Source organism: Ziziphus jujuba, chromosome 2 (assembly GCF_031755915.1).
Source record: "Ziziphus jujuba cultivar Dongzao chromosome 2, ASM3175591v1".
NCBI classification, from domain to species: domain Eukaryota; kingdom Viridiplantae; phylum Streptophyta; class Magnoliopsida; order Rosales; family Rhamnaceae; genus Ziziphus; species Ziziphus jujuba.
The window spans coordinates 12,381,469-12,404,760 of record NC_083380.1 but is presented as its reverse complement, the minus strand read 5'-3'; the positions used below and the strand labels follow the sequence as shown (position 1 = coordinate 12,404,760).

Here is a 23,292-nt window from a genome sequence, read left to right as displayed (position 1 = left end):
GTCGTTTTTGCCAAATAAAAGCCACCGTGGGTGACACTATTCACCCATGTGGACCAATCAGGTGTCGACATGTGGCGTTACTGTGCACTTAAGCCAGATATAATAAAATATTATGGTATCCGGCAAACTTCACACATCCATAACGTTTTAACTATATGTCCAATTTAAGCGTGCCACTAGTCTATGAACTCGTATCGACGAGTACTTTACAACCATACAAAAGTCAAAACAAAATTATACAACGATAAAAAGTCAACTCCCAGCACCTTTTGGACAGTTTACACCTCGACTTATTTTGCGCATAACTTTCAAACCGTAGCTCCCTTTTTGACGTGCTACTAGTCTATGAACTCGGGGTATCATGCACTTCGCCAAGGTACCATGGTCAACTAGAAATTTCAACCGGAACAAAAAGTCAACTTTTGACCCACTCGATCAACGGTCAACCTCGGTCAACGTGCACGAATTCCGATGTGGTTTGGGACGGGGTGTTACACAGTAAGTAAAACTAGGCCAATAAAATAACTTAAATCATATATATAGATACATACTCAAATCATTATGTATATAATATATTTTCCATAGTAAAATTATGCTTATAATAATAATAGTTAATGCGTACTTACAGACTTCATGTAACCTATAAAGGTCATCAAGTTTAGAAAATGGTTTTCATGTTTCCTAGATGATGAAGACACATCTAGTATGCCATCTGGTTTAGCTTTGAAGGTGAAAGTTTGCAAAGGCGTAAACAACCTGCCAGCATCCGAAACTTTCCTTTGGTGTACGAATGAAACCAGATTTGGAGCTTCAATCTCAACTCTAAATATTAAGAACACGCAAGAACAAGTCCAAAAATTTTAGGCACTGGAGTTGAAACTTGACCTTATTCAATGGAAATTGATAGTAGTGTGTAGTTAACTTTAGAATCTTGAGAAAACAAAATCCAGATAACTTGTCTGCATCCCACATTAACGGTACATTAAACTGCAAACGTTTGAGATTTGTAGAGCTGCTGTGCTACTTATGTTAATTTCGGGAGCTCCAGCAAATTTGAATCTATAAATCAAGGAAACAAGTCTAGAGCTGCTTATGTTAATTTTAGGAGGTCCACAAGGTCTAGCAGAAACAAGATTTGGAGCTTTGATCTCAACTTTCTTCAAATCTACAGACTTCAAAGCAATCCGGTATTGAAGATGAAACTTGGTCTCCTCCAATAATCCCTGGATTTTTATCATATTCAAAGTCTCAAGAAATCATACACTTGCACTATAAATTGCGTATGATACCATAAGTGCTTCAAATTTGTAGAGCTGCTGCTGCTTATTATGTTAACATATTGAATTCAGTTTCGGCTTTATAAGTCAATGAAAAAAGATCTGGAGCTTCAATCTTAACTTCCATACAATCTACAAATTCCAACTCCAAAGCCTTCGGATACCATGTGTGTTTTGATTCTTGTTTAACAGGTATGCATGAATAAAATACTTAACATTCTTCAACCTTTTCAAAATAAGTAATTTCATTCCTTTCTTGCATGTCTTTATACCAACAATCTCTTTGTGAATGATTAGAAATTTTGCATTTTGTGCATTTAAAATGACAATCTTTTGACTCATGAAAAGGTTGTTTGCAAATAATGCAATAAGGTTTAGAATTACCTAGGAAGTTTCTTTGCTCATAATTGTTTCTTCCTCCTCTACCTTGATCTTGACTTCCACTTCCTCTTCTAAAGGAAACTCCTCTTCTTGTTGAGCTGCTTCTTGAGATTGAAGAATTCTTTTCTGTAATATTGCAATTAGAATTTGCATGCTTGCTCCACAAGTTGGTTAGAAAACCTGCTCATTCTTTTTTCGTGTGCTTCGAGAGAGCCAAATAGTTTATCCAAAGTGTAACTTTTCAAATCTTTGGACTCTTTTATAGCTGCAACAATATGCACAAATTTTGCTGGCAGACATCTTAACATTTTTCTTACGATTTTTTGGTCAGCAATAGTATCTCCATAACTTCTAATTTGATTAATAATTGCAGAAGCTCTAAAAGAGAATTCTTGAATAGTTTTGTTATCTTTCATTGCTAAATTATCAAATTCTCTCCTTTGAAGTTTAATAGAGATTACCTTTTCATGGCCTCCAAATTGCTATTTCAAAATTTCCCATGCAGCTTTAGATTCTGTTGCATTTGATATTCTAGGGAAGATACTTTTGCTTACACCTTGGATGAAAAGCAATGCTACTCCTTCTTTACTGCTTCCGTCCACGAGTGCAGTTGCTCTGGACTTGTAGGCTCATCATAGCCTTTTTCAATTATATCCCACAAATCTTGTGAGATAAAAAGTGTTTTCATTTGGATGCACCAAAAATCATAACTCTCACTAGTAAATATGGGAATTAGATTTTGGGCATAACTAAAAGTTGGTTGGTTATTGGCTGCCATGGATATTTTATAGAGGGGCAAGAACCTAGCTCTAATATCAAATTTTGTTGGATAGTAGCCAAAACTATTGAAAAAATGAATTGGAGGCTTTGCTATTTTGAAAAAAATAAAGTAATTGAATTGATATTAAAAAAAAAAAAAAAAAAAGATTACAGGCCGAGAGTTTAAGTAAGTAATGGCTAAAAGCACTTAAAACGGGCTTATTCACATTGAGTAGACATAGCCTATTTTTAGGCTTACATTGGGGGTCCAAAATAACATCAAGAAGCTTCTTAATTTAAGTTAACAATCCAACCGCCTCACAAGCATGCCTTGATTTCTAACACATCAGCTAACACATATTATTGTTTATAATTTCACAATTTAATATTGCCAACTAAATATACCCAATAGAAAACTGCCAACTAAATCTACCCAATAAAAAACTTTCTTGACTATGAAGCATCCAATCAAATAATTTTAACGAATTTCAGGAGGTCAATAAGGTCCAGCAGAAACAAGATTTGGAGCTTCGATCTCAACTTTCTTCAAATCTACAGACTCCAAAGCAATCAGGTATTGAAGATGAAACTTGGTCTCCTCCAATAATCCCTGGATTCAAAGTCTCAAGAAAACGTACACTTGCATTATGAAACTGCATATGATACTGCAGGTGCTTCAGATTTGTAGAGCTGCTGCTGCTTGTTATATTAACATATCGAATTCAGTTTTGGTTTTATAAGTCAATGAAAAAAGATCTAGAGCTTCAATCTTAACTTCCATAGAGTCTACAAATTCCAACTCCAGATGGTTGGAGTAGTTTTGGTACAGATTTATTGTTTGAGTTTTTTTTTTTTTTTCTTTTTTTTTTTTTTTGGTTAAAGGCTTTTAGCAGGTTTCTTCTTCTTCTTCTTCTTCTTCTTCTTCTTCTTCTTCTTCTTCCTTTTTTTTTTTTATAATTAAATTTCGAGCGTAATTGTTAGCTATTTGAGTAGATATGCATTTTTTTATATTTTTGAAAAGCTAGCTTTTTCTTTTATATATATATATATATATTTGTTTATTTTTCCTTTCAAGCCAAAATGATCGTGTATGCTTTCTGAGTTTTCTGTAGATCAATATTCTGCAACTGTTTTGGCCCTTTTTTATTCCATATCAATCACTAAAGCTACATGATATGATTTATTAAAAAAGTGGTATAAAAGTTTATGTGAGCTGCTTTCCTGCTGATTTATGGAAGTTATTTATTTATTTATTTATTTATTTTGTGATTAAGACTTCAATATTGTTGAAAAGGTTCTTAGAAGTAGAATACTGTTGTTGTTGTGCATTATTTTTTTTTTAAATAAAATTAATTTACATCGCATAAAACCTCAATAACAGATTGTTGCGGGTATATTTCTTTATTTACCTTATTTATTTAGTTTGATTGTTAATTATTTATTTTTTTATATACTATTTTAAGATGTGGAACCATCTTTTAATTTTAATTGTCTTATAAATTAACTAACATTAATAATTAATAGTTATATTATATGTATACGAAGAAAGTACTGGTTGCAGTAGATGATCACGCTTTAGCTTTAACGTGAGCTAAAACTGATCTGTTATTACATAAATGTCTACTTAGATACGCGGAACTGTCTCTATAGACTATATATTGACTAAAGGTATATGCAACCCGACCCATATTAACCAATTTGTATTGAACCCCATTTGATAGTCGTAACCCAATCGCCCATTAGAAAAGAATGAATCGTTATACAAGCCGTCTAGATTTGTCATGTATATTAAATTTGTCATATATATATATATATATATATTTTTTTTTTTTTTAACATTTTTTGGTGAAATAGATTTGGCATATCTTGGACATGAGGCTTTCACTTACCGGATAAGGAAAGTAGAAAAGGACAGAACCAACAACCGGTAACAGAGAAATGGTCGTTTTTTCAATGTTTACAGGCTTTTCATGATCTCCGACTCCGAGCATTGTGAGTGTGTTGTTATTCCGACAAAATTTTCATTTGGGATTTGGCGGAAATTGCAACTTCGGATCTTATGGAACACCAACTTCTTGTCTTTCTCTCTACTCCCTCCCTATATCTATTTCCAGCTCCATTACTACTTTCCCATAATGGTATTTCTTTTTTTACCAACTTATGTTAAGTACCTTTGATCAGTAATATTGAATTTAGGCTGTGCATATATTACCATTAATGAGTAATATTCTTTTTTTTTTTTTTTTTTTGGGGAGACTTTGGATTATTTAGATTCTCCTACTAATAAACACATTTGGGATAATTTAGATTCTCCTATTAATACACACATTTGGGTGGATAATGGTTAGGATTAGGAAGTAATTGGGACTCTTTTGAATTTTCTAGAGTACAGAGGTTGCAGTTCCATTTGTTTATATATAGGATGCATTTTAATTTTTTATAACTAATAGCTAATATTGTCACTAGGATTGTGTTTTGCATTTTCTCAACTCTTTTCGATTTCTTATAGGATAGGAACGTTGTAGAACCATGCAAAAATCAGGACAACAGAATTGAGATAAGAAGAAAATCATCTGAATCATTAGCAGAGGAAAAACTTACACAATGCAACTCTCAAACACCTCAGCAAGATAAGCTGCCTCCACTTGTTAACGCACTGAAGACTAAAGCCGAACAAAACGTTGCCAGTTTTCACTTCCCTGGTCATAACAGAGCCCTCGCTGCACCGTCTTCGTTAACACGGCTTATTGGTGTTGAACCTTTCGTTCATGACTTACCGAACACGTTGCCAGAGCTTGACAACCTCTTTTGTCCCGAAGGTCCCATTTTAGATGCTCAACAGCAAGCAGCCAAGCTGTTTGGGTCATCAGAAACATGGTTTCTTGTTGGAGGTACTACATGTGGAATACAAGCAGCAATCATGGCAACCTGTTCCCCTGGAGACATTCTAATTCTCCCTCGGAATTCTCATATATCAGCTATATCTGCTATGATATTTTCTGGTGCGGTGCCTAAGTACATCATCCCTGATTATAACTCTAACTGGGACATCGCTGCTGGGGTCACTCCATCACAGGCAAGTCTGATTAATTGCAATAGTCACGGTTATAGTGCTCGGAATTTCAGCTATTAATTAGTATGTAAATGGCACATAACAAGTTTTTTTTTTTTTTTTCCTCATCTAACAAGTGTTCATCATCTCTATTTAATCTGAAGTGTTTGTCTTTACAGATAGAAAGAGCAATTATGGAATTGGAGATGGAAGGGCTTAAGCCAGCTGCAGTTTATGTCACCTCTCCTACATATCATGGTATATGCAGCAACTTGAGTGAGATTTCCAGGATGTGTCATTCTCAAGGAATTCCTTTAATTGTTGATGAGGCTCATGGAGCTCATCTAGGATTTCATTCTCAATTTCCTTGTTCAGCGCTTCAGCAAGGTGCTGATTTGGTTGTGCAATCGACTCATAAAGTTCTTTGCTCGCTTCAACAATCATCAATGTTGCACATGTCTGGGAATCTAGTAGATAGGGGAAGAATTTGTAGATGCCTTCAAACAATTCAAAGCACTAGCCCTAGCTATCTTCTTTTGGCATCTTTAGATGCTGCTAGATCTCATCTTAGTGAAAACCCGGAAGGTATTTTAGAAAAAGCACTGAAAATAGCTGTTGAAGCCAAGGATATGATTGAGAAACTTCCAGGTGTTTCAGTGCTTGGCTTCCAAAGTTTTCCTAAATTCCCTGCAATTGATCCCTTGCGACTTACCATTGGTTTTGAACAACTTGGTCTGTCTGGTCATGATGCATATGAAATCTTATATAAAGACCATGAGATTGTTGGCGAACTTGTTGGAACTCGATGTATCACCTTTGCATTTAACCTTGGAAGTTCTAGAGAGCATGTTCAGAGGCTAGTTTCAGGATTAAAGCATATAGTTTCATCTCCAGCATTCATTCAAGGTGATAAAAGGAGGAAGAAACATGTTGATTCTGCACCCTTTGCTGATATTAGAACTAGCTTGATTCCGAGGGATGCCTTTTTCAAAAGCAAGAGGAAAATGAGCATTGAAAACTGCATTGGGGAAGTTTGTGGTGAGCTTATATGTCCATACCCACCGGGAATTCCAGCAATGATCCCTGGCGAAACTATTACAGAGAGAGCTTTGAATTATCTTCTAGATGTTAGAAGCAAGGGTGCTATCATTGTTGGAGCTTCTGATCCCCAATTGTCTTCTATAGTTGTGTGCAATAGCTAGCTCTTGGCAGAGAAACAAAAAGGGGTCATCAGAATTTACAAGGTTTTTGTTCCTTGCTTGAACTGGAAGCATGAACAATGAATATATTATTGACAAAGGAGTCATGCAAATCTAAATTAAACCCATTTCAATTTATATATATATGAAAAAGAATTCAATCATTCGAGAATATCCCTTTTTTTTTTTTTTTTTAATCAAACCGTGCTATCTCAATTCTCAGTAATCAGCAGAAGGCTTTGATCTAGAGACTTTCCATAAGGCTTTCCCTGCATTTTATGCTGATAGCAGAAGGGGTTCCCATCATAGAGTCATACGGTAAAAATGAAGCTATGGTGGGTAAGTATTGCGTTTTAGGCTGATTATCTCAGAAGGCTAATAAAAAATTAGAGCATCTCTAAATTTTGGCTTTGGTATGAGCTCTTCAATGTTATATATTCATGCCAAAGTCGAACTTTAACATTGGTACTCCAAAGGCATATGCTAAAAAAATAGCATTATCATATTATAAATATTCTTAAGAAGAAATTAAAAAAGATTAGAAGAAATTCACTTTCTTTTCCTAAGCTTGTGGAATATATATTTCTAAAATTAACGAACTATTATTTATATCAAAAAATTAAAAAGAGAGAGAGAGAGAGAGAGAGGTTTTGGCTTTTATTTTTATAATTCTAACCCAACAATTAATAATAGGGCTATGTTCAAAATCAACATATGAAACAACATGTGTCCATTTAATCATTAAAATTTACTAATAAAAAAATATATGCTTATATATATATATATATCATTAACCTGTAATTTACTAACATGAAATAATTACGTTAATTATTTAAATAGTATTTGTCCTATGTTAGTTTTGTTTTGGACAATAAATATAAAACATTTTTAGAAATTCTTGTAGAATTTTTACTCTTTCAAAAAAAAAGACAACAACAACAACAAAAACTCTATAATTGTAACCTATTGTCTCATCTCAACAATTTCATCAATTTTATCAATAAACTAATTCCCTTTTATATTTTCTGCACAACACAAGAAATTTGGCATTTTTAAACATGGACCAAGGATCCAAAAATGCATCAACAACCATTTTGCGACAAATAATGTCGTCGCTAATTATATTTTCACCAGTTTTTCATATGCTATATTTTGTCACCAAAACTCATTACCGACGATTTTAGATTAGTTGGGAATAGGTTTTTGCGAGGAAACCAAACTTTTGTTGGCAAAGGGTTTAGCCGGCGAAAATTGAAAATTTCTCGGTAAATACAATTGCAGATGGGGCATAGGCGATGAAGTGGCCAATGAATTTATTTTCGTCAGTAAAACATTTACCGATGAATTTTAAGTTTTTGCCGACAATTTTCTTTTGTCGGTAAAAGCTGAATTTCTTGTAGTGTGTGTGGGTCTCGCTGCATATATGAATATTTTATATTGCATCTATGTATTTGTTTTGTCTGTCATTACTATAATAGAATTGATTTATTTCTCCCCCAGCAGGACCAAGGATCCAAAAATGCATCAACAACCAGGAAAAAAAAATTATTGTGAAAAATGATCTATCGATCCCACAAGAAACTTTTATAAAAATAAAATACTCAATCATCAAGATACAAAATGATAACAAGTAGCTCACTTTCTTTTCCACAGCTTACGGACATAATTAATAATTCCTTTATTGCCTTCAAACCTTGTCCGCAACCCTTTCCAAATCAAGTTGCTAGCACTCTGCATTCTTGTTGTATTAAAGCTGCCAAAATCCAATAAATTAAATATTCAAAAAATTAAAACTAAATGTATAACAAAGATTCATATAATTAAAAATTAACTTTACATTTTCATTCAAAAGCTATTTCTTCAAGGAATTTACTTTTGAATCCACAATGAAGAAGAGAGTATTGGGATGAGAGTGCTGGGATTCTGCTTTAAGAGCTCCAAGTTACTCGAGGGACAAACCAAATTATTTCTACAATATATCATTTTTTTTCCAGAAATAACGACAGCAAAAGCATAGAGTATATAGATAACTGTTGCGAACCTGAACATGGTGTCAATCCTAAGTCGAAAGGATAATAAGCATTCCTAGCAATGAAACTCAAGTTCTATAGACAAATACACGTTTACCATGCGAAGTAGAACATAGTACATTACAGAATCCAAGAATAAGGCCTTACTTACTTTCCGAATCGGAGTAGCGCTATGTGGCGGTATGGTGATTATCGAAGACAAATTTGATCATTGGGAAGCAGAGAAAAGCAGAGGAGAAGGTCTTGGGCACCATGGGGACAGAGCCATGGCTTCTTTGGTGGATGGAAGGAAAGACATGATATGGAGGATGATGTGCTGTGGCAACTTTGAGAATCTATCATCATCCATAATAATTAATATCCATGGCTGCTGATTGGTCTCTTCCATCGGAATTCTGTTGTTTTGATTTCGTTGCCGTACTACTGCTGTATATCCTTCACCTCATGAATTCCATGTCGGCGTTAAGAAGCGCACAAATTATAAAAAAAAAAAAAAAAAAAAAAAAAAAAAAAAAAAGAAAAGCAAGTTTGGTACTATATATGTGATGGTGGGGGTAGGGAGCATTTTTTATTTTTTTTCTTTTTTAATGATGTTTTTTAGAGATTGTTTCTTTATTACTATATGTAGCTTTTATTTTGGGAGTTTGGTTATTTTGGTCAGTTTTGCTCAAGGATATGAATTTTTATATTATTATTATTATTTTAGATTTAGGGAATTGAATTTCTTTCTATTTTTTGTTTTTAGTCAATTGGCTAAGCAGGAGGAAATTGCCGGCGCTCCAAAATGGCGGACATATATATGTTTTAAAAGTCAATGAATGGCTTTTCTCTTAGGCTCCAAGCAGGGTGCAAGGTAATTTTCATCAAATTGTCACGTTTGTCTTCTAAGATGACTTGATTTCAGTTCACTTTGTTGTGGTTTTTTGGGTCAATTTCTAAATTTCTCCTCCTACAAAAGACGTTGCTTGGTTCAAAATCTGTTTTCCTTTCTGGCTTTCCGGTGGGGCTAAGTTCATAAAGACTCACTTGAATGCTGAGTTTCATCCCTTTGAAATCCTTTCTAGTCTAGAAAGGGGGCCGCAAATCTAGCCACCACTTCCTCTATTTAAAGAAAGAGGTCCTTTACTTTATTGAGGAAGATAACTAAATACTTCAACTGCGTCCCCTTACTATCAAGGCAGGAAAGAGACATTCGCATACTAGCTATAACAAACTTGATGCTTTTTCCCCTCCCACTGCAGAAAGTATGTATGCAATCCTGGAGGTAATTAGAACATCCCTAATTCTTTTCCTTTTTTTTTTTTTTTTTCTTTTTGGTTTGATTTATCCTTCTGTTTCTTGAAATTTCATTCCATTTATGCTTTGCTAAGGATGAGGATGAGAGGGGATGAACTAAGGTTGTAGACATGCGAAATAGATGATTCTTAACAATTAGCCATTTTAAAAGGAATAATACTAGGATACCAAATAAATATATCAAGATGTGTACAAAGTACCATATATCAACGTTTGATTGATATATATTTAATTATATTTATCCCTTCGAAGGTTTACCTTTCTATAATTAGATTATAATTATATGTTAATTAATAAAAATATTAACATGTAGCACTTGATATACACCTTAGTATATTTATTTGGTATCTCTTATATTACTCTTTTGAAAGTAATCAAAAGGGTGAGGGTGAGACAAGAAGAAACAGAAATGTTTAATTAGTTATATTATATGTTAAATAAGAGAAAAAATAAAATAAAATTACCAGCATCTAACTCTAGTTCTTTGACAAATGGCAAGTTGGTGTCTTAATTTTACAAAATCTTACTCTAGATCTTTGACATTGCTCCTTATTGCGAATGTAATATGGTCTTCATCCTATTTCTGCTTAAAAGATCACCAGCATCTCTAGCAACGAATCTCAACTTGTCTGAAGGAATTATGCGACGCCATTGAAGATAGATAATTCACAAAGGAGTTCAAGGACCCGAACTTGGTTAAAAATTTGGAGAAGAAATAATTATCAAAGTCATAGGAGTTGAATTTGATCATTGGGAAACATAGGAAAGCAGAGAAAAAGGTCTTTGAAACCATGGACATAGCCATGGCGTCTCTGGTTGTAATGGAACAAATGACATGATATTGTGGATGATGGGTCTGGTAAGTTTGAGAAGCTATCGGCCATGGCGTCTGAGAAGGAAATATGGAGGGAAGTTGGAGGTTATCAGAGTTTAGAGACAACATCCTCTCAATCTCTTTAAAAACAGAGAATTTCAATTTGGTTAAGTATTTGGACAATTTCAATCCAATGATTAAATTGAGACATGTCATCATTTTTAAATTCGAAACAACTGTATTAATTATTAATTAGTGTTAATTTCATTTTATCATTTAAAATAAAAAATAATAATAAAATTTGACAACCTAAAATATGATTGATAGTTGACTACATTTGAGGAAAAAAAATTCGGAAATATTATAAAAATATCATATAATATATTTCCCTAATTATTATCATTTAGTAATATTTAGATCATAAAAATTCTTTTTATTTTGTAAATTTTACAATCTCATTTTTATGCAGAAGGAAACATAAATAAAAATGTTCTTGTATGTAAATAAAAGCATAAATTACAAAGTTAATGGAATAATTTAATAAAATAAAAATATAACATGTCTGACAATTTCAAAGAAACTCTTTCCTAACATGTCTTCCTCAACAATTTCATCAATTCCATCAATAAACCATTTCTTATCCATCTGTATTTTCTGGAAACAAAAAAAAAAAAAAATGCATATCTTCAGCATGAATCTGTAATTCAAAAAAGCATCAACAACCACAAGAAATTAAGTGGTGAAAAAGGAATCAATCCCACAACTATAAATATATGAACTCTATCCCATCATCAAAATAGTTACTTTATGGTTGCCTTAAAATTTCTTCAATATAATTTCATGACCAAAAGGAAAACTTCTTTTTGATGGAAAATTTAATTTCATTCGAGAGAAAAAGCCATACAAACATTAGACTGTACAAAAGAAAGTAACCAAATAGGAACCTCGTCCTTTGTCAACAAGACCCGAAGCGATCTCCATATATACATGAGAATTGCTTCCAAACATCCTTCACACTTGATAAGAAATTAATAAGAAATTCAATTTCTTTTCCAGAGCTTGCAAAAATAACTACTAATTCTTTTATTGCCTTCTTCAAACTTGTCCACAACCTTTTCCAAATCAAGTTGCCAACTACTCGCTACGTTATTCTCATTCTTGTAATAAAACTGCATAGTCCAATAAAACATTCTAAACATCAAAATTAATTTTAATGGCAAGAAGGTAAACAAAAGTACTTAAATTAGGTAGATTTTGTAAAATTAGGTAATTGATAATAATATATATATATATATATAATAAACCCTCACACAAGTAAATTTACAATCACTTAAAACCATACCTTCAAGGAATTTACTTTTGGATCCACAATAAAGGAGAGAGCATTGGGATGAGAGTATCGGGATTCTACTTTCAGATGCTTCAAGTTTTTCCACGGAAAAACCATACTTTTTCTATAATCCTTTTTCCCAGAAGAAACAACAAGACAAAGAGAAACAGTAAGTATAAAAAGAAAATCCTAAACAAATTAAACCATATATAAAATATACATATATAATCAGTCCTATTATGAGCCACATCATCGCCCATGTTATGGTGGGGTCCTATCACATTTACATTGTGGGATATATTTGAATTATATGTGATCCACACTTAGACGCCTACCATATATATCCCATCGTAGTAAAATTTTATAAAAAATATAGTAGATGCATACTTACAAGGAAATTCTTCAAGTTTCGAAAATGATTCTCATGCGGACGAGTCGACAAATCTAGATTGACATTTGGTTTAGCTTTGGAGGTGAAAGTTACCAAAGGTGTAAACGAAGTGACAGAATTCTGAGCAAAAATATCCTTCTTCTTAATATATATGAAGGAAACCAGATTTGGAGCATCAATCTCAACTGTAAACAATTCCCAACAACGAGAAATAACCAATTTCAAAACTTTTAGGCACTGGAGTTGAAACTTAACCTTGTTTAATGGAAATTGACAGCTTTGAGTAGTTAACTCCAAAGTCTCAAGAAAACGAAATTCAGAGAAGTCCTCTGCAACCCATCGTCGTGGTATAAATTCTCCTTTAAACTTCAAATGCTTCAGATTTGTAGAGCTGCTGTTTATGTTTATCTCAGGAGGTCTACTAATTACAGATTCATAAATCAAGGAAACAAGACTTGGAGCTTCAATCTCTACGTTCATAAAATCTGCATAATCCAACTCTAAAGTATTTAGATATTCGTGATGAAACTTAATCTTTTTCAATCCACGAGAGCCTATTAACTTCAAAGTCTCAAGAGAATGAAATTCAGAGAAGTTGTGTGCAACCCATCTCCGCGGTATATTTTCGCCACGAAACTGCAGGTGCTTCAGATTTTTAGAGCTGCTGCTGCTCATGTTAATTTCAGTTGTATTAGATTTGTATTCATTATAAATCAAAGAACCGAGATTTGGAGCTTCAATATCAACTTTCATAAAATCTACCATATAGAACTCCAAAGTATTTAGATATTGGAGACAAATCTTGATCTCCTTCAACTCGCAGTAACCAAACAACTTCAAAGTCTCAAGAAAATGAAATTCAGGGAAGTTATACTGTTTAATCCATGGTTCTAGTATACCTTGGATGTCAAATTCCAGATGCTTGAGTTTTGGACAAGTTGAGCTGGTGATGTTTAGCTCATAAATAGCTGATGAACTATAACATGAAAAATATTCGAGGCATGGAGTAGGTCCTTCAACGTGAATCTCTCTGCAATTGCTGATTTTTACTTGTTTGAGTTTATCATTACGCAACAAAGTAACACTTGCGATGAAGCTGCAGGCAAAGAGAGCGAGATTCTCCAACGAAGGACTGCTTATGATCAAATCTTGTTTCTGCAACAGCGGCGTTGGTGAAATCCCTATTAATGTCAAAACTCTTATTGTTGTGGAAGAAAAGAGAACTGGTGCTGGCGAACTCAAACTTAAAATCTGACTGTGTATTGGTCCGTAGCAATTTCTAAAATCCAACTCAAGCTCTTTGACGTTGCTGTCTATGGCGAATCTAATCATGGTGTCAATCACGTTGCAGAAACAATGAACTCTGCTTAAATGATAAACATTTCTACCAGCAACGAACCTCAACTTGTCGAAAAGAATTGCGGGACGAGATTGAAGATACCTCACCATGGAATCCAAAAACAACCGCTTGGTTTTCAAATCATCAGACGAGGAGGAATAACAGTAATGATCCAAGTTGAAGTCGATTATCGGGAAGAAGAGGAAAGCAGAGGAGAAAGTCTTGGAGACCATGGACAGAGCCATGGCGTCTCTGGTACTTGGAAGGAAAGACATGATATGGCGGATGATTTCTTGTGGTAACCTTGAGAATCGATCTGCCATGGCTGCTGCTGGTGACTTTTCTCTTCTGCCGCCAAAGAATTTATATTCGGCCACAGAAAGAAAGAGACGCATGTAATTCTGTTTTAATTTTTCAAAAAACTCTGTTTCTGTCTCTATTAAACACCACCTACTTCCTACAAGCTTACTAATAAAGTTTATTAGGATTTGATTTAACACTCAAAGTGGAAGATTTCCCAGTAACCTCTGTTTAGGGAGAATTTAATCAATAATTCTTGGCATCAATCTTTCTATTATTGTTCTTTTCTTTTCTTTTTTCTTTTTGTTCTCTCTCTGGCAAAACCTTTCTAATAAAAAAATAAAATAAAAAAAGAGAGAGGAAAAGAAAGACGCAGATGATTTTGGCGATTACCTTTTACCCATTGAATTGCGATAACCTGATTCCTTGCTCAAACAGCTTGGCCAAAGCTCCCTCTTCGCTCCCACTTTTTTTAAATTAATTTTTCACTACTCGAATTCAACCCCTAAATCTTAGTTTTATTATTATATATCTTTTTTTTTTTTTTTGGGGGCAATAAATTGAACTCCTACATTGAATTTAATTAGAAATTCTATTCCTATTGAATTTTGGTTAATGTTGTTTACGACAACCAAAGGCTCTATTTCATTCCAAAGTCTATAGAAATAAATAACATTGTATACAATACAACAAGAGGCATACATACATAAGCACTCGCATAATTATGTCAAATGAAAGTATATATATATATATATATACACACATATAAGTCATATGAAAGTACCTGATATAACCTTGGGGTTCAAACACCAATTTCTTATTAACATGAGATTTATTTAACATTACAAAAAAAGAAAAAAAAAATAAAGGTAAACAAGTCTCATATGTCCGTCACTAATTGAAAAAGAAAAAAAAAAATCATGTAGCCGTATATCTGTTAATTTGTTAATGTTAGTAATTATATCAAGCTATAGAGGAGCCATTTTTTAAATAAATAAATTGAAATTAGGTGCACGGAAATTTGAACTCGATTTGAGAAAACAATAGTTTTATCATTAAGTTTTTTCTTCTTTTTTTTCCCTTGTGTGTGAGAAAAAAATGTACTTCATAAAAAAGGAAAAAGAAAAAAGAAAAAAAAATAAAAGCCTATAATCATCCTACTAGACAACATGCAAAATTTTTTATTATTATATTATTAAAAAAATTATAATATAAATCTAAGTTACTGTCAAAATTTTCATAAAAAAACTAAATTATCTAAATTAAAATAATAACTACCTTATTATATAAATACTATATTTATTTATTTACTCTTAAAAAACCGATACTAACTTTATTGAAGGGGGCCAAAATATTAAAGCCATGTTTGGTCATGTTTTCTATTTTCAGTTTTCAAAACATTATTTTAAAAATAAAAAATAAAAAAAAAATTTATTTATTTCATGAAAATAAGGATGTTTGACCAATAATGTTTAAAAACAGTTTTTAAATCTAAAATACAGAAAACAGAATATATCATTTTAATATTTTCTAAATTGTATATTTTTTTATTTTTATTTTTAAAACTGTTTTTAAAAATTGATGACCAAACGAGTGTATTTTTGTTTTGGAAAAAGTTTTCAATTTTGTAGAATAGAAAACTGTTTTAAAATCAATTAGCCAAACAAACCCTTATTTTAAATGATTTTCAAAGTTTTTTTTTAAATATTATTAATATATATATATATATATATAAAGTGAAAAAAAAATTAAAACCTTGGGGGCCATGGTCACCCCAGGCCATACAAGAGCTCCGCCTGTATATATGAACCTTAAAACTACAATTGCTTTAGATTTGTAGAGCTGCTAATTGTGTTTATTTCGAAGGTCTATTAGTTATGGATTCATAAATCAAGGAAACACCATTTGGAATTTCAATCAAAATTAGAGGAGATTGTCGGGCTGCTGCTAGAAGGCATGGAGGTTCTTGTATATTAAAGAGTCTTAATTCTGGTAGCTCCTTGTTGATAGGGGGTGGCTTGGAGGATTGGTGATGGCACGTTGGTACTAAAATGAATTTCTTGGAGGATCCTTGGTGCTCCAAATCTCCACTTATTTTAGCCATTCTTGTTCTTTAGGGGTCCTCTTTTTTGCCAATCCTGTTAAGGAGGGTAGAGATTTGTTGTTTTCTAAGGGGATTCTTTTCCCTCGATTAGTTGCTGGTTAGGCTCTCTTTCTTTTTTTTCTGGGGTATTTTTCCCCGTTCATTAAAAAAACAATAATAATACACTCCAAAGCATTAAAATATTCAAGATGAAAATTGATATCCTTCGTCAATCCACAGCAACTTTTCAACTTCAAAGTATCAAGAGCACTAAATTCAGAGAAATTGTATTGTTAAATGTTGTGGTTCTCTGACCACTTTAGAGAAGAAATATGAGAAGAAAATAAAAGAATTCTATTAATCTCTTAAAAATAGAATACAAAAATAAAAACTTCTCTCATGGAGGATTCTCTCGTGGAACCTCTCTCTGCACTTTCCAATTCTCTCTGGAATTGCTCACTCTTCTTTCAAGTTCTCTCTGGAACTTAAACAACTCTCTCTCTTGGAGTTTTCTCTCAATTCTCCTCACTTGGGAGGATTGAGATTGCTCTCTTGGCATGGTTATCATGGAATGGTAAGGAGCCTATTTATAGGCTTACAAGGCCACAAGTTTCAACATCTTAGCCCACAATTGTTGATCGGTGCAGCATGTCAACAATGGTGGCTGTCAACAATGGTGGCTGTGGTTGGTGCGGTTGGTGTGGTTGGTGAGGTTGTGGGTTGGTGCGGCTGGACTTCACAATTCTCCCCCTCCAGCCGCATTTAAAAACTGATGGTCCTCTGCCATCTATTCCAGCTATGTCTCTGCATAGCTTCAGCTTCTCTTGAGCAACAACTTTTGTTAGCATATCTGCTGGATTCTCTTTTGTGTGGATCTTCATCAGTTTCAGCAACTGTTGATCTATTACTTCGCGTATCCAATGATAGCGAATGTCAATGTGCTTTGTACGGGAATGATACATTGAGTTTTTGCTCAAATCCATGGCACTTTGGTTATCACAATGTACCTTGTAGTCTTCTTGCTTGATGCCCAATTCTGTGAGAAAACGCTTTAACCACAACATTTCCTTACCCGCTTCCGCTGCGGCAATGTACTCTGCTTCAGTAGTGGATAAAGCAACACACTTCTGCAATCTTGACTGCCATGACACAGCTCCCCCTGCAAAAGTGTAGAGATAACCTGATGTAGATTTTCTATTATCAGGGTCTCCGGCCATATCTGCATCTGTATAGCCTTCTAAGATTGGATCACCTCCCCCGTAGCACAAGCACAGCTTCGATGTACCTTTAAGATACCTGAGAATCCATTTGACTGCTTCCCAGTGTTTCTTTCCAGGATTTGAAAGAAATCTGCTCACAACACCTACTGCATGAGCAATGTCTGGTCTGGTACACACCATTGCATACATCAGACTTCCTACCGCTGAAGAATATGGTACTGAAGCCATCTCCTCTATCTCTTCTTTGGATGAGGGGCACAATCTCTTACTCAACTTGAAATGATTTGCAAGTGGAATGCTGACCGGTTTGGCTTTATCCATGTTGAATCTCTTTATCACCCGTTCAACATACTTCTCTTGAGATAGCCATAACCTTCTATTTTTCCTGTCTCGGATTATTTGCATTCCCAAAATTTGTTGAGCTGGTCCTAAGTCTTTCATATCAAAAGACTTAGACAATTCTTTCTTCAGCTTACTAATCTTCATTGCATCTTGTCCAACGATCAACATGTCGTCCACATATAGCAAAAGTGCAATGAAGTTTCCACCTGAAAATTTTTGAATATAAACACATTGGTCTGCTGCAGTCCTTTTATAGCCTTGACTCACCATAAACGAGTCAAACTTCTTATACCATTGTCTTGGTGCTTGCTTGAGGCCATACAAGCTCTTCTTTAGCTTGCATACGAGGTTTTCTTTCCTTGAAACCTCAAATCCTTCTGGCTGCTCCATGTAGATTTCTTCATGTAAATCACCGTGAAGAAATGCTGTCTTCACATCCATCTGCTCAAGCTCTAGGTTTAGACTTGCTACTAAACCAAAAATGACTCGAATTGAAGTCATTTTTACCACTGGTGAAAAAATCTCATCAAAGTCAATTCCTTTCTTCTGAAGAAATCCTTTGACCACCAATCGGGCTTTGTGTTTCACCACCCTTCCGCTGCCATCTTTCTTGAGCTTGAACACCCATTTATTCTTTAGTGCCTTCTTTCCTGTTGGAAGCTCAACCAACTCATAAGTATGATTTTTCTGCAAGGATTCCATCTCATCTTGCATTGCTTGCAGCCACTTTTCCTTCTCTTGATGAGAAACAGCTTCCTGGAAACTCTCTGGCTCCCCTTCTTCAGTAAGCAGAATATACTCAGATTCTGGAAATCTCTTTGATGGAATTCGGCCTCGCTCAGATCTCCGAACTTGTAAACCACTGGTTTCAGGAGGTGTACCATCATCTGACCGCTGTGATGGCCCTGCAGCTGCTTGAGAGGATTGAGTCTCCCCCTGCTCATTATCCCCTTCTTCCTCCTGGTCTGCTTCTGGTATATCTTCATGCACCTCATTATCCTCTGTGGCTATTTGTGCTGGTGCTGGATTAGGACAAATATTCTCGGCACTAGAACTACAATTAGGAGACATTCTGGGCTTTTCAATGTCTTCCATTTTCTGGTTTTCTTGGAATACTACATCCCTGCTTCTAATAACCTTCTTGGTTTTCGGGTCCCATAACCTGTATCCGAATTCTTCGTCTCCATATCCTATAAAGATGCATGGAGTAGATCTTGCATCGAGCTTCTGTCTGAGCTCCTTGGATACATGTACATAAGCTATACAACCAAACACTCTTAAATGAGAGTAGGAGGGAATCTTACCCGACCACACTTTCTCCGGAATATCAAAATTCAACGGTACTGACGGTGATCTGTTGATTAAGTAGCAGGCGGCACGAACAGCTTCTCCCCAGAATGGCTTTGGCAGCTTAGCCATACTGAGCATACTTCTGACCTTTTCCATAATGGTTCGGTTCATTCTTTCGGCTATTCCATTATGTTGTGGGGTGCGAGGGACCGTCTTCTCATGTCGAATGCCGTGTCTTCTGCAGTAGGCATCGAACTCCTTGGAAGTATACTCGCCTCCATTATCTGAGCGGAGACATTTCAGCTTCTTTCCTGTTTCACGCTCTACCATGGTATGAAACAGTTTGAAGTAATCCAATACATGGTCCTTTGTCTTCAAGAAATATACCCACACCTTCCGTGAAGCATCATCAATGAAGGTCAGGAAATACTTGTTGCCACCTAATGATTCCACCTCCATGGGACCACAAACATCAGAGTGCACCAGACTAAGCAACTCTGATTTTCTCGATGCAGAGAAACTGAAGGAGACTCTATGTTGCTTACCAAACAAGCAGTGATTACAAGGATCTAGCGCAGCATCCTTGCAAACAGTGATAAGCTTCTTCCTTGCCAAAGTGGACAATCCTTTTTCACTCATGTGACCGAGTCTCTGGTGCCACAGATTTTGAGACGCCTCTCCTTCTGCAATATTGAGGCTGTCTGCACATATCTTCACATGAGTCTTGTACAACGTTCCACAAATATGTCCTCGGGCGACAACTATGGCACCTTTCGTCATTTTCCATGTGCCTTTACTGAAGTAGTTGTCATAGCCTTGCTTGTCTAAGGCTGCTCCCGAAAGTAGATTAAGCCGAAGGTCTGGAACATGACGGACATCCTTCAAAGTGATTGTACAACCAACATTCGTTTTTATCTGAATATCACCAGTTCCCATAATCTTTGCGAAACTGGAATTTCCCATCTTTACTGTACCAAAGTCTCCTGCTTTGTACGTTTTAAAGAAATCTCTGTGTGGAGTGACATGGTAGGATGCTGCAGTATCGACTACCCACTCAACATCTTGGGTTGATATATGAAGGCATGTCTCTTCTTCGGTGGAGCAGAGCGCCACTTCTCCTGTACAAGTGACTAGTGTCTCTCCATCCTTCTTCGGCTGATTACCTTGGAGTCTCTGCTCTCTCAACAACTTTCTGCAGTTCTTCTTCATGTGACCCTCCAGGCCACAATGATAGCACTTATACGATGATTTTCTGCCGTCTGTAGATCTGCCTCTGCTCTTGCTCCTGCCTCTCCCCCTATCTCGACCACCTCTTTGCTGTCTTCCTCTCTCTATGACGAGGGCATGTGACTGATCCATGCCAATGTCCTTTCTCCTGGCCTCTTCATTAAATAGGGCATCCTTAACCATAGCCATAGTAAGTTTGCCATTCGGGGCCGAATTGCTGAGAGAGACTACCAATGTCTCCCAACTGTCTGGAAGAGAGCTTAGAAGTAGGAGGGCCTGATCCTCATCCCCTAGTTGGTAATCCACAGCAGATAGTTGATTTACCAAGCTCTGGAACTCACTGGTATGCTCGGCTACAGAAGTTCCACTCTGTAATGTGAGATGTACCAATCGCTTAAGCAACAGGGCTTTGTTCCGAGCAGTCTTGGCCTGGTACATGTCCTCCAATTTTGTCCAGAGGGCATATGCATCCGTTTCCTTTGCTACATGATGGAAGACACTGTGGTCGATCCATTGCCTGATCTGACCGATCGTTTTCTTGTTTAATTTCTTCCATTCTGCTACTTTGCTGGGATCGGGGTTTTCGCCTTTAGCTTCTATAGGATCAAACAGATCCTTACAATTGAGGAGATCTTCCATCCGAGGTCTCCAAAGTGTATAATTTGTGGCAGTGAGCTTAACCATAGCTCCCGAAGATGATTCTTCCATTGACATTATGGCTTGACCAAAAATGGAGCTGAATTTGGCAAAACGGAGTTAACCGTTGCGTCCGGAACGGCCGAAAATGGTGGACTTGACTCTTCCGGGGTCAAAATATAATTACCAGAAATGTTGGGGCAAAAATGTAATTTCACAAAATTTCTGGGTCAACCGGCAAATACAGAAACTACAGGGGTCAGTCTGTAATTTCCAATAGTTCAGGGGCTGTACCGTAATTTCCGAAACTTCAAGGGCTGTTCCGTAATTTCAGAAAATATTGCTGATGTGGCAGATGGTGCTGACGTGGCACCACGTGGCAGATGACGTGTCAGATGACGTGGCGACACGTGTCGCTGGCGTGGCAGATGACGTGGCAGGGGTTCGCTGACGTGGCTGCTGACGTGGTCGTCTTCAACCTCCAGACGGCGCGTGCGGCGCGTGGGCGCGTGAACAGTTGCAGAAAAATTTCAGTCGGCGCTTGCGGGCGCGTGGGACGTCCGTTTTCTCTCCGGCGAACTTCGTTGTTCTCCTCTCGTCGGGTACTTTCACCTGGGATTGTCAAATTAATTATTTGAGCAACTTTCCGAAACACCAACTTGAAGAACAGTGGCTCTGTTTCTTCAAATTTTGAACCCAAGCTCTCGATCTGGGGCTCTGATACCACTTGTTGTGGTTCTCTGACCACTTTAGAGAAGAAATATGAGAAGAAAATAAAAGAATTCTATTAATCTCTTAAAAATAGAATACAAAAATAAAAACTTCTCTCATGGAGGATTCTCTCGTGGAACCTCTCTCTGCACTTTCCAATTCTCTCTGGAATTGCTCACTCTTCTTTCAAGTTCTCTCTGGAACTTAAACAACTCTCTCTCTTGGAGTTTTCTCTCAATTCTCCTCACTTGGGAGGATTGAGATTGCTCTCTTGGCATGGTTATCATGGAATGGTAAGGAGCCTATTTATAGGCTTACAAGGCCACAAGTTTCAACATCTTAGCCCACAATTGTTGATCGGTGCAGCATGTCAACAATGGTGGCTGTCAACAATGGTGGCTGTGGTTGGTGCGGTTGGTGTGGTTGGTGAGGTTGTGGGTTGGTGCGGCTGGACTTCACATTAAATCCATATTTCTGCAGTACAATGGGTGTATAACAATTCCATGAAGATAGAGTTTTGGACAAGTTGAGCTGGTGATGTGTAGCTTACAATTAAGTGATTCACAATAACATGAAAAATATTCAGTGCCTAGAATTGGTCCTTCAACGAGAATCTATCTGTTATAATTTTTCCTTATTGGGCCAAGTGTGAATGATTTTCTTCACGGGCTTGTTTGGGTTTAATCAGTCTTTTAAGTTTGGCTTTGAGAATTTTATGGGAACACGTTCGAGAGTTTTATGGGCACACGTTTTGTGTTAAGAGTTGGATGCGCATACGTTCTTAACAGTTCATAATTGATACGGAGGAAAAATAATTTTTCTGGGAAAAAAAAAAAAAGAAAAGAAAAAAACAACATGAAAAAGAGTAGAGAGAGCAATTTTGATAATAGAGAAATACATTGATTTCAGTGTGGGTGATAAAGTAATGGTATACAAAAAGTTCGCAGAGATAGATCTTGGAAGTACTGTATCTAAGATATTTGCTTTCATTATATTATGGAAGACGATCATCAGTAACATCTGTACCGATAGACGGAAATTTTATTAAAGAGACTATGATACCACATAGATCTCAGTCAAGTTTCCAAAAAGCAAATCACCATTAAAAAGGACATATAGGTTCTAATTTAAATTATTTAATTTTCTGCATTTTGTTTACATTAATTTTATTTTATCCACATATATTTACATATATATACTTCCATATATTTTTCTAACACTATCTACAATGTTTGATGTTTACTTGCTTGAGTTTATGATTACACACCAAAATAAAACTTCCAATGAAGCTGCATTTAATGAGATGAGATTGAAATTCTCCACTGAAAGGACTGCTGTCTATGGCCAACGTAACTATGATGTTAATCCTACTACTGTAAAAGCAAAATCATCACCTCTAGCTAGTAGCAACCAACCTCAACTTTACTAAAGGAGAAGGAATAATGATGCAACAACGTCGACGTTGAAGATACTTGGCTACAGAATCCAAAATCCGGGCCTGACTTTTCAAACCGGAAAAGGAATAATAATTTCAGTCCATGTCTATTATCAGGAAGGCAGTGAAAGCCAGAGGAGAAGGTCTGTGACACCATGGACATAGCCATCGCATCTCTGT

General features: G+C 35.7%; 2 protein-coding genes across 2 annotated transcripts; both read left to right on the top strand.

Moving 5' to 3' along the window:
- Positions 1-4,366: 4,366 nt before the first annotated feature.
- Positions 4,367-5,550, top strand: LOC107418485 (uncharacterized). Its single transcript, XM_060814972.1, has 2 exons — positions 4,367-4,555; positions 4,927-5,550. Exons 1-2 carry the CDS (start codon positions 4,388-4,390, stop codon positions 5,548-5,550), a joined length of 792 nt encoding a protein of 263 aa, XP_060670955.1. The 5' UTR covers positions 4,367-4,387.
- A 100-nt stretch (positions 5,551-5,650) lies between these two features.
- Positions 5,651-6,690, top strand: LOC132800640 (uncharacterized). The gene has a single exon (XM_060814808.1). It carries the CDS (start codon positions 5,664-5,666, stop codon positions 6,669-6,671), a length of 1,008 nt encoding a protein of 335 aa, XP_060670791.1. The 5' UTR covers positions 5,651-5,663; the 3' UTR covers positions 6,672-6,690.
- Positions 6,691-23,292: the final 16,602 nt, after the last annotated feature.